This window comes from Notechis scutatus, chromosome 1 (assembly GCF_049901735.1).
Source record: "Notechis scutatus isolate UNSWTSFEM ecotype Mainland chromosome 1, rNotScu1.2, whole genome shotgun sequence".
NCBI lineage: Eukaryota > Metazoa > Chordata > Lepidosauria > Squamata > Elapidae > Notechis > Notechis scutatus.
This window is the reverse complement of record NC_142009.1, coordinates 25400886-25413649: the sequence shown is the minus strand read 5'-3', so window position 1 is coordinate 25413649 and position 12764 is coordinate 25400886. Positions and strand designations below refer to the sequence as shown.

Sequence of the window (12764 nt, the reverse complement as noted above, 5' to 3'; positions counted from 1 at the left end):
TCTTATTTAAATATCCCTCTTGTGATTGGGTAATGGGTTCATGTGTCATTATTCAAAGAAAATACACTTTTACTCAATTTTGGGTGATATATTTAGGTTTGGGAAGCACCATTCTAGGTAGTAAAGTATAGATAAGATCAGGAAACATTTTGCAAAAAAATCTTGAGAATCTTTTGACATTTTCAATTGACACTGTACAGTGGTTGAAATACGCAGAACATACAGACCTTAAATCTGATTAACAATTGAATCATTGGATCTACATCTGGAAATATAGGCAATCAGTCTGGTATCTCCCAAATATTTGTGGAAGCTCACATCCCCTTAAAATTCCTGGGGACTTTTAAAGTCAAAATACCTGAAGGGCATTATGGTTTCTTGTCTATGCTGCAGACAAAATAGAGCTGAATAGAAATGTTATAATTAATACCTATTTTTTGCTTTAGTGGCGAAATAATGGAAGTCTGTTTTGCACATGCAAAAACACTCAACCCTCCTCTCCACAAGACAAACATTACATAGTAATTTTTAGGCAAACAATAGGGGTGTTGGTCTGTAACAAATGTCTTCTATTACCTTAAAGGCAAATTACATTCTTTATCTTTAAGGTACTTTAAGGCACCTGTGATTAGTATCCAATAAACCTTTCCTCCCATTAGGCATGATAGAGTTAATATAAAATTCTACTGCATTGGTAAAAATCACTTGTTTAGTCCAGAGAGAAACTTGCAAGTCTGGCAGGGCATGAATCCACTTGTTAGCCTCAAGTAAGGCTTTATACATAGTCATTTTGGGCACCGGAAAATTAACAAGTATGAAGCATTTGCACCCAAGAGCTTTTAAGCACCATTTATGACCACTCAATTAGTCTTCCCGCAATAAAATTACTTCACAAATTCCAGACTAGTTTATTCTCTCATCAGCAGTTTAATTTGGCATGTGTATGCAACATTATCTGAGTTGCGGGCACTTAAATTGTGATTTAGCATCTTCGTTCTGATTACAGGCAGGAACTTGTGAAGGTGGGGGAATCCCTCCTGTGGATCAAATTTCCACAGGAATAATTAGTTCCGTTCCTGATAGATGAGGAAATCAGGGCTGCTAGTGGCTCCTGGAAAGTGACAGATTGTTTTATTTGCTTCCAGTATCGCATCACAATTTTGTAGATGTATGGCTTTCAATTCCCAGAATTCCATAGCCAGATGGAATCCTGGGAGTTGAAGTCCAAACGTATTCAAATGGCCAAGATTGAGAAATACTTCTGGTACCTCTTAAGGGCCTGACTTATCTATCCTACTCTGAGAAGTTAGAGCTACTAAAATAGTGTCCCAAAAGTCACACCACACACACACACACACACACAACTAACTCTTTCTTTAGGGTTCAATATCTTTTGCTTTGAAAGCAAACCAGGCTTTATGCATCATGTCAACAAAGGTTGAAAAATGACTAGTGGATCAGGAATGTTGTGCTGATGAGTTTTATGCCATAGGCCAGGAGTCTCCAATCTTGGCAACTTTAAGACTTGGCAAGGTTGGAGACCCCTGCCATAGGCTGCAGTTTTTGCATCCTGAGAATACATCCTAGGCACCCTAATATCATAGCTTGTGCTTAAAATGCTATATATATTTATGTCTACCTCTGTGTCTGAATATGTGCTTCCTTGTCCACAGGAGGCCAAATGTGGCTATGTGATCATTCTCATGGCTGTGTACTGGTGCACAGAGGTGATTCCCTTGGCTGTTACATCTCTCTTGCCAGTCATTTTATTCCCATTGTTTGGCATCCTGGAATCCAGAAAGGTAGGAGCAAAAGCAATGATGGTCAAACCCTTTTCATCATAGAGTTTTAGTTTTCACTTTCCTGGTGAAATCACGAACTGAATTTCAATAAACAAAATCCCATAATCCTCATCCAGTGGGAAAAAATGAGAAATTTTGACTGCGTTCACACAAAACCCTAAATGTGGATTAACAGAACACAACTGCTATGTTCAGTTGTTTTGTTATGTTCAAGGAATATGTTATTCTCAAATAAGTAAATCATCATCACTTAAAAAGGTGGGCTAATTCACATAATATACTAGGATGAGGGCTGGAGTTCCAACTATATGCTGAAACAAGAATATTCAGCCTTATTTTAATCCGGTTTAGTTTGTACAAACACAGGTGTCCTGTACAATTAGAAGTGAATAGAGGGAAAAAAGAGCAGAGGTGATAAGAAGAGTGTCTGGATTAATTTTGTAACATAGATTCCTATAGTGTTGTCTATGGAGATTCTCAATCATCCAGGTTATGGTTGTCCCAAAGATGGTTTCCCCTCCTCCAAAAAGGCGACTAGACTCTCTCGGTGTTTTCTTTAAAATATTTCACTTCTCATCCAAGAAGTTTCTTCAGTTCTGAGCTGTTTTGAAGAATGAAGAAGTTTCTTGGATGAGAAGCGAAACGTTCAAAAGTCCAGTTACCTTTTGGAAAAAGCAGCTTTAGTTCCTTATTCTGTATTAAAGCTTCCTTCCTTCTAACTCGTAAGAGGCAAGCGGCACACTCACTGCTAAGGGACATGCATTCTGCATGTGTCCAAATGCTCATTGGCAGGGAGAATGCTACATTTGCCGTCCTCTGTCCCTCTCAGGTATGCATGCAGTACCTAAAGGACACAAATATGCTCTTTATTGGAGGCCTGATTGTGGCTGTGGCTGTAGAGCACTGGAACCTGCACAAGCGGATTGCACTCAGGGTGTTGCTAATTGTTGGAGTGAAGCCTGCACTGTAAGTAGTAACTCTTCTCTCCCTTTCTCCAAACTTAGGCCAGGCTGGATTAAATGTGTAGGGGAAATTAAGGCTATTATGCCAAAATGGCACATGTATGACCGGAGGTTCTCCCCTTCTCCCCTCCTGAATATGCAGATGCTGGTTGTACAAGAGCAAGGGGGAAATCCATAGGTTTTCAGTCTGATCCCAAGGAGTTAATCCTCATTCAACAGATCCATTGAGCTAACAGAGGCTCCAGATCTGGGCAGCAAAACCCCAGATCACCACCAGATGGCAGCATGGAAGGCCTAAATACAGATGTGCTTCTAACTTATGAGATTCTTTCCCCCTCACTGTGTCTCTTTTCAGCCTGATGTTGGGATTTATGGGGGTTACGGCTTTCCTGTCTATGTGGATCAGCAACACAGCAACCACCGCCATGATGGTCCCCATCATCCAGGCTGTTCTACAGCAGATGAACAATTCAGAACATGACCTAGCAGTCATGGAATCAACTGCTGGACACATCAACAATGCTATTGAACTGGAAGGGAAGGTGGCCACAGGAGCCTCCTCAGTGCAAGGTAAGTGGATTCCTTCCCCAGCGGATGGGAGGAAACGACGTTTCTGAAATTCATTTAGGATTTGCACCCTTGGCAGCTTCCCGGCTACTGATTTAAGCTGCAAAAACACTTACACGAACTAAATAGGGGAAAGTGCAATGACACAGTTATAACATGGATGAGAGTAAATGAGAATCTCACGTTTTTTAAAAGATAAACAGAATTATCAGTTGGCTGACATAAGTAGGGCCCAGAAGCTACTAAGTATTTTATGGTGTGTACTTTTTGTACTTCCTGCTCTTTGGAGCCCCTTGTTATCTTCAGTTGGTCACATAAGTGCATTATATGTGGAAATAAGTAGGAAATACAGAAATACAATAAAAGAAAAATGAGTAATCTGCAACAAGAGAAAAAAAGAACAAGAACAAAGAAATCATATATTATAGGAAACATTTTTAAAAAATATAGTATTAAATCTGGGTCACATATAGTAATATTATCAAAGTTTTTATTAAATGCAAATGTAAATAATTAAATCAAAGGATGTATTTTTCCCATATTTTTCCTATATCCTACTCTTGTTAGAATTATAATTCTTCGTATATTAATCGATTACACTACTCCAACACATACTTGAAAATCACATCCACATTTTTAAAACATATTATTGTTCCCACAACCATATTCAGACTTGTGGATAAATAGGGTAGTCGTTGGACAAGCTGATATCACATACAGTATGCTACTCCGCTCCATTATGTTATATTTTTAACATATTGACAACCCACTCTTTTAAAATATTGTTCAATTTTTAAACATTCTCCAATAAACATGAAAACACCTTTTGTTGAATGAATCTCATCCTAAATTATAAGAAACCTACTGAACAGCCTTTTAGATTCTTAGCCATTGATTATTCAATATGTTACATTCTAACTCTTTTATTTCAAAGTTCTTGCAAATAATTAATAGTGCCCTCAATCTGTTCTTTAATTATCCATTAAAGAAAACCCCATAGGTTTGGAATAATCCAAAACACTTCATTACTGATAACTAAGAACTTTTGATGTCACTAACACACTTGGACTACGCAAAATTAATTTTTATTTATAATTTGAAATATTTACATTTACAAATAAATTTTTAAAAATTTCTTATTTAAAATAATTCATACAAGTAAAACTTACTTTTTTTAGAAATATCTCTGGACACATTAGAACCAGCAAGATGTATATGAAATGGATCAATTAATTGAGAAGCCTGAGAATTAAACTTTTGTATTACACCAATACATTTTGGCAAAAACATTCATATTGATCAACAAAAATAATCTATCAACATATAGTAACTACTGGTATGTATTTAGTTGCTTTTATGCCCTTAATAAGACAGGCATAATAGTTCCAATATTAAATTACGGTAAATATAACAGAAAATAAAGAAAACCTTAATCAGCTTCATGGTAGTTGAGGTGATAATTCCATTTGTATCAGTCTGGTTGAAGAATTGCACAATTACATTTTCATCCAATTATTTTGACTAAAACTTGTTTCAATAAATGTCAGCTTCACCATATCAAAAGACCCTTTTCTACTGCCGATGAAATTCTACTGCCAATTCCAATTTTTGTGAAGGTGCAAAGTTAATAATCAGTTAATACTCAACTATTAGGCTTGTTGCTCTTTCATAAAATTGGATTGTAGATGGTAACTAAACAAAGGTAATCTCATTTGTAATCTGTATGCAAGAATCAAAACTTTAGCATAAGCACTTAACTAAGAATTAAATAATAATGTGTATAATCAATAGATGTGTAGATCAGTAGATTCTTTACGAGCTTTCAAAACTATTGATCCTTGTTAAAATAAATTGAAAAAAAGTTTTTTAAAAAGACTGTTATAAAACACCAAAAATATATAGCGGGAACAAATTTCAGTACTGCAAATTCATTAAAGTAAGCATTGTTGAGGTAATGTAAACTACCTAACAAGTATCACCTCCAACATGGTTTTTTTTGTTATAGATTTAATAATAATTATTTATTGAAGAAGTTAATGTGTAGCTAAATAATAGCATGATTATTTGTGATCTCTGGAAGAACAACATTAATCAAGAAGCAATTAATTTCTGCTTGGTTAACCTTGAAGTCAATATTATAAGGTCAAATGTAAATAATAATGATAAAAAATTTGCTGATTTGTTAGAGTCACTATGTCATTTGCTCTTCACATACTTAGCAGTGTAAATTATATTATTTTAAAGTTGCTGTTTCAGTCTACAAGGCAATAATTTTATCAGGGCACTCCCAAGATCACTGGTGCGATTCAGTTCAATTTTGGCTCCAAGAAAGAGAATTGAATTTCAATTTGGCTAATGCAAAAACTTTGTGTACTTTCGCTGTAGGCTGTCTTGCACTTATATATCCAACGTTTCTTTAACCATTACCCAGATGTTCATTTTTTATTTTTTTTATTTTCAGGAGGCATGTATGTACGATAATAGTAGTAGAACATATAAATATGATATTTAGTCTGGTGTAATGATTAAATGGTGGAATTGGTACAGGGTGGATCCAAAGTCCCCCAGCCAAAGAATACTCTTGTTATGAAGGATTTAAAAATTGTCATATATGACAACTTATGACAATTGGGACCATAATTTCTGTTGCTAGTTGTTAAGCAAGTTGTATCTGATTTTACAACCTTTTTTGCCACGGTTGTTGGACAAATCCCCTTGCAGTTGTTAAATGAATTATGGAGTTGTTAAGCGAATCCAGTTTCCTTATTGACTTTGCTCGTTGGAAGTCGGCTGGGAAGGTTGCAAATGGCACCACATAATTCCAGGGTGCTGCAACCACCATAAACACATGCTAATTGCCAAGCACCCAAATTTTGATCACGTGATAGTGGTGATGCTGTAAAATAGCATGGAAGGACTGATCATAAATCAATTTTTCAGTGCTGTTGTAACTTTGAACAGCCACTAAATGAATGATTGTAAGTCGAGGACTACCTATATCTAACTAATTAACCTCCAGTTGTGGAAGCTATTAGCCTTTTCAATGTACAATAATGAAACGTAATTGGAGGTGTATTACAGCCTAAGAAAGGATTAAAATGTAATGAAAATATCCATCCATAGCCATCAGATTCATAGCTAAATAAAGATGTTTAAAAGTTATATAAAACCTCTGGATGATGTTTAGTAGGGCTGTCGACATTAATGAAGGCAATACAATTATTAGACCATCTCATTAATGAATGGAAGTGTTATAACTCTGAGGCCCTCATTGCCTGTTTAGGCTACTGCAGAGGTGGGATTCAGCAGGTTCTCAACAGCTCTGGAGAACCGGAAGCAGAAATGTTGAGTAGTTCGGAGAACCAGTAGCAGAAATTTTGAGTAGTTCGGAGAACCGGTAGCAGAAATTTTGAGTAATTCAGAATCCCACCTCTGACTGGCCCCACCAACCCCATCTATTCTCTGCCTCCAGAGTCCCAGCTGATAGGCTGGGTCTTGTTTTGTTGCACTGCACAGGAGAACGGAGCTGGAAAGCAGGTTAGTGGGGTGGGGAGTGAATGGGATTTTGCAGTATCCTTCCCCTACCACGCCCACCAACTGATGCCTACCAAGCCATGCCATGCCCACCAAGCCATACCCACAGAACCAGTAGTAAAAAAAAATTTGAATCCCACCACTGGACTACTGCAACTTGTTTACATAGGGGTGACTTTGAAAACAACTCAGAAATTGCAGTTGATTCAAAATGCAGCATCTAACAATCAATGGGAGGAATGGTGTTGCACCGACATTGCATTCACTACAGCAAGCTTCCAAGCCAAATTCAAATTGTTGGTTTTAATTTACAAAGTCCTACAAGGGTCAGCACTCTTGTATTTTCAAGATTGTCTTTCTCAAAGAATTAACATGTTCTTTACTGTAATTCCAGCAAGGATAGCAGAAGATCCCATTCCACCTGAACTGAAAGGAAAGGGAGCTCAGAAATGTATACCTAACCTAACCCACCCATTCCACACACACAGGTGCTGGTTCATTTCAGTTCCTCCTAACCCAATAAATTAACTGCAGTCTGCTGATCAAATAATTGCACCATCCCAGAAAGGTTTGACATTACCCACAATAGAGAAATGGATACTGAAGATAATGGAGAAGGCTAAATTAACTTCTTTGATCAGACAAAAGACAGTATCTATTGTATATTTATGGCTGACAGGAAATCTCTTATAGACTTTTTACATAAAACAGGACTTTTTACATGGAATATAAAAAAATGCACTTAGACTTGTAATTTTGACGATCAGAATAAAAAGCCTGGATAAAAGAGGAAAATTGAGCCTTTTTTATACTGTAATCATGGACTAAGAGATAATTTTGTAATTATACTTATATTTGCTACAATAGATAGCCAAAGCTTCTTTTTATTCCTTCTTTCTGCACTTTTGCTTTTTTCCTTCCCTTCTTTGCTTCTTTACTCTGTATTAGTTTGTGTTCTTATATTATTTGTAAAAATTTTAATAAAATTTATTTTAAAAATTTCATCATCCCAGAATGCAAAGTGAAAGAGATTATCCTGGAAAAAGAAAAAGAAAAAAAAAGAAATGGTTTAATTACTTTGGGTCTTGCTGCTAAAAAAAACCCCTCCATTAAACAACTTGTTCTTGTGAATTACCTCGAGGAAGATAGGAAAACGCATGATTTTATTAGCATTTCATGCCAAAGATCCTCCTTACTGAGATAAGTGCAGGATAGAGACCCATATTGTGGCTCTGAAAAATCTAATCACAGCAAATGCTGTGAGTCTAATCTTGAATATCTTTATTTCATTTCAACATTGTTTCAACATCTATGACCTGTTGTTTCCCAGGATTTTTGAATACATTTTTCATGTGATTTAATAACTCAAGCTTTAAACTCTGCCATGTTCCTGTCCAAGTCTTTACCTCATGTCCAAGTTATTGTTTCAATTCATTCACTGAAATCCTGACTTGCATAAATAAATTCAGTTATTCTAAAAGACTTTAACTCATAAACTCTGAACATAAAGAGCAGTCCCAACTAATAGCTTTTTAAGCAACTACGTGTCTGCCCTTTGAAGTGGAAGAAATACCGGAACTCTGCTTGATTAATATAGGCTGTAGTAATAGAATTTTGAAAGCCCAACAGTGTTTCCCCTTCCTACCGTCTAATACAGGGGTTGGACTAGAAGACCTCCAAGGTCCATTCCAACTTTGTTATTCTATTCTATTCTTTTTTTTTTTTTGAAACAAATTTTATTGATTTTAAAGACAAACAAACCATCATTAACCATTAAATACATAAAACCTCTTTCCATTATTAATTTTACAAGTCAAGTAAAATATTATTTTATACAACATAATTCTGTTTTACACCATTTCAATATGGACATATAGATATCTTTTAACAAATTTCTCATTATTTCTCTTTTCGTATTCAATTTCATTATTATTATTATTATTTTCTATATTTATCCAGTTTATAATCATCATCTACATTTCTCTCTGACTTGATTACCATTATTCTCATCCAACATTCCTCCGAGGTTTTATTAATTCTCAAACAAAACATGAACACACAAAACACAAAAATATAAAACTTCTTTTAAGAAAGTAGTTTGGCCCCAGATTACCTCTCTTTGTATGGACTTCAATTAAATTCGTGCTCATCTTATATACCATTACCTATCTTATTTACCATTCTATATCTTCTATATAACTTCTCCCGCTTTTCACGCTTCTTATTTCTATTTTATTTAATTCATTTTAATTTAAATCATTGTATTTCTATTTTTTGTCCATTCTTTCCAAATTATCCATTTATCTCATTCCCTACAGCAAGAAAAAAAAAGGATTTCTCCTGAAATCACTGATCAGAGTGTGATTCTATTCTATTCTAAATGAAGTCCACATAGCCTAAAGTTGCCAAAGTTGAGAAACATTACTGTCATACCAAAGAGAGTCAAGACAGGGCAATCTTTCTTTTTCATACTATCCTTTTGTCCCAGACTAGGCCCATGTTTTACTAACAGTTGCTGCTGGCTCACCTCTGTACTCCTCTACCCCTCAATTCTGCGAAGGTTTTCTTTTCCCTTTAAATTTCAAGGTTGGATCAATTTATCTTTTTGCCTTTGGACCCATAATTTATCACTGTATAGAGCAATCACATAAATGGAGATAAACAAAAGGTGTTTTCTGTGTACTAGTGCAATAATAAAACAGTCAAAGATAAGGTGACTGCCACCTAGACACTGGAGAGGTTCCAAGCTATCGTCCACCATTTTAGTCTGGAGAGGACAAACTGGCCTCAAATATTACAGACCCCACAACCTTATTTGGCTAGCGTGATTCACCATGCTAAGCCATTGTTCTGTTAACTGTGCTTGCTTAAATAGGCCCCAATTGAATTCACACATTGTATCACAAGATTTGGCAATACAGTACAGAAATTCAGTAAACGAATAAACCAAAGTTGGTAAGCCACAAAAGCCAAGTTTATACGCCTGCAACACAGTATGGCTTACTGCAATGTGTAAATTGAGCCCCTATGGTTATCATACCAAGTATGTTGGAATTTTTGTGACAAAACCGATCAAATCCAATTAAAATCTGAAATATTATATTTTAAATCTTTCTGCTCAGCCAGCCAGTTCCCAGCCTGAAAAGAACAATTGCCTGGGAACAGTTCTCACTGATGAAATCTAAAGCAAATTGTTGGTTGGCAGAAGATATAATCATGTCTGTTGGCTAAACACCCACCCACCTGTAAACTCCATAGTCTAGAAGCCATCAGGTCATGCATAATGAAAACTCCGTGTTCAGAGAGAATACATTTCCAAATAGCAGATGTGTAGGGCAGATAATGAAGAAGCTATCTCTCTGGCTTTTGAACTTTGAGAGAAGGTATTGGGAGCATAATTGAAAAGTGTTCTTCTGCTATTAATTTTGTGTCCTGCTGTTTCTTCTCATCACAAGGGTGAGTGCATAAGCAGTGCTTATTTTTCTCCATCTCTAGACAATGGATACCTTCCTGATGATTCCCGAGAGCAAGACAGGATAGCAAAGAAGCGCATTAACAAAGGAATGACCCTGTGTGTGTGTTACGCAGCAAGCATTGGTGGGACAGCCACCCTTACAGGGACAGGCCCTAACTTGGTCCTGAAAGGTCAGATGAATCAGTAAGTGCTCTAATGACTTACGGCTTTTAAAACCAAAATGGGAAGTGGTTTTTGTTATCCTGAAAACTCATTCGTTCCTCCTGGGGTCTCAAATGAGGTTAATGTTCCTTGTAATTGTGAACTCACTGAGAAATGCATTTTCCCAAGGTCGTATGAAAGCATCCACCCAAATCTTGCCCCATTGGATTCTCTTTTGTAAAAGAGGACACGATCCTTTTCGTTGTTAGCACCCTAAATTATGTGGGCTTCCCAGAGTCGACTGTCACCCATCCAGTGGTGGTATTCAGCAGGTTCTGAGCAGTTCTGGAGAACCAGTAGCGGAAATTTTGAGTAGTTCAGAGAACTGGCAAATCCCACCTCTGACTGGCCCTGCCCCCATCTAGTCTCTGCCTCCCGAGTCCCAGCTGATCGGCTGGGTCTTCTTTTGTTGCCCTGCACAGGAGAACGGAGCTGGAAAGCAGGTTAATGGGGTGGGGAGGGAATGGGGATTTTGCAGTATCCTTCCCCTGCCACGCCCATCAAGATACGCCCACCAAGCCACACCTAGCCCACCAAGCCACACCCACAGAACCGGTAGTAAAAAAATTTGAATCCCATTACTGTACCGATCCCAATCTACCTTCAGTGTGCCATAGGCGAATAAATCAGAGAGCATAATTACATCTTTTTTTCCCCCTTTTGCAAACAGATTGTTTCCCAGAAATGATGACATCGTGAATTTTGCTTCCTGGTTTGGATTTGCTTTTCCCAATATGTTATTGATGTTGGTCCTGGCCTGGTTTTGGCTTCAGTTTTCCTTTTTGGGATTTAAGTAAGTTTTGGGCGACTGAATGAATAATGTGTTGACAAATAATCTATGGAGATTCTCAATCATCCAGCTCATGATTGTCCCAAAGGTGCTTTTTCCAAAAAGCAACTGGACTTTCTTGGGTTTTTTTCTTTGAATTTTTTTTGTTTGTTTGCTTGGATAAAAAGCGTAAAGTTTTCAAGGAAAAAAAGCCAAGAAAGTCCAGTTACCTTTTGGAAAAAGTATCTTTGGGACCATGTGTTGACAAATTAAGCAATGCAGCTTTAGGGGAAATTTTAGGGCCAAATGGATCTCTTCGTGGTTTATTTTTCCCAATTGTTCTTTCCTCTGAACAAGGGATAGTATATGTGTGAGTGTGGGGCATTTGCACAATGTACATAAATCAATTAAATATCCAGCAACCACATTCACACATCATACTATTGTTGGTTAGTTTTAATGAAAGTCTTAAAAAGCTATTAGTGGCTTAGTGTGTGGTATAAATCTACAAATCGGTTAATTATATGCAGTTAGATTAAGCAAGTTATATGAATGTAGCCTAAGATCTGTGAACTGAATGGAATCCCTCTTGGCTTATGCCGATCCATCTCCTTTGCTTCTAGACTGGGTTTTGTCCTCTATTGAGGCCTCTCAAACTGCAGTGATAATTCCCAACATGCACAGCTACTTTCCAAAAACTATCTTATTTCCTTTTCCATGCGTTCACTTTTCCTCTCTATTCTTTCTGTTAAGTTCGGAAGGTCGGGCTCATAGAGGCGAGAGACTCAGATTAAGTGAACAAAAGCTCTTTATTTACAGGATAGATCTGAGTAAAAAAGCAGCACTCGCGCTGGCTCTTTTATAGAGCTCGCCGCGGCTTGGCGGCCAATGACACCGCTTTGAGTTTCCCGCGATTGGTTTCGACCAATCGCGGCAGACTCCTAGCAAGCCAATCACAACTGCCCAGACTGTCCAATCACGTAGTGGTTTTAGCGGACCAATAGGAATGCAGGGTTTCAAGCCTGCTAATATGGAACACTTTCCTTGTTATATCCTGGCTGCTCCTTGTTCTTGTGGCCTGCACTTTTTCTGCTATGTCCCCTTTCCCTCTTGTTCACCTCTTTCCCTGTTCTGAATGAATGACCCAGTATGATCGCCTGACCTAACACACCTACCTCTGCTGGCTTGTCATTTCGTGTTCCTATTTGTCCTTTCATATCACCGTTGCTCAGTTCTTTTGCTTTGTTTATGTTTATTTCAATTCCACCCACTTACAAGTAGAACTCTCAGAGGTGCACCACAAGGAAATAAAAAATGGCCCTACTAAATACATAAACTAAGATTAAACCAATGCAACAATCTATTAATCAGTCATTAGTGTTCTCTTAATCAGCACTCCGTGTCCAGAACAGTTTGGTTTTTAATAGCTTCTGGAAGGCTAGGAATGAGGAGGT

General features: G+C 37.2%; 1 protein-coding gene across 1 annotated transcript in view; it reads left to right on the top strand.

Moving 5' to 3' along the window:
* SLC13A5 (solute carrier family 13 member 5) overlaps positions 1-12764 on the top strand; it is a 35902-nt gene that overhangs the window by 6235 nt on the left and 16903 nt on the right. Inside the window, exons 2-6 of the mRNA XM_026671641.2 lie at positions 1674-1802; positions 2632-2768; positions 3120-3334; positions 10361-10523; positions 11212-11334. Of these exons, the coding sequence (XP_026527426.1) occupies positions 1674-1802; positions 2632-2768; positions 3120-3334; positions 10361-10523; positions 11212-11334 (767 nt within the window). The remainder of the gene's footprint in view (positions 1-1673; positions 1803-2631; positions 2769-3119; positions 3335-10360; positions 10524-11211; positions 11335-12764) is intronic.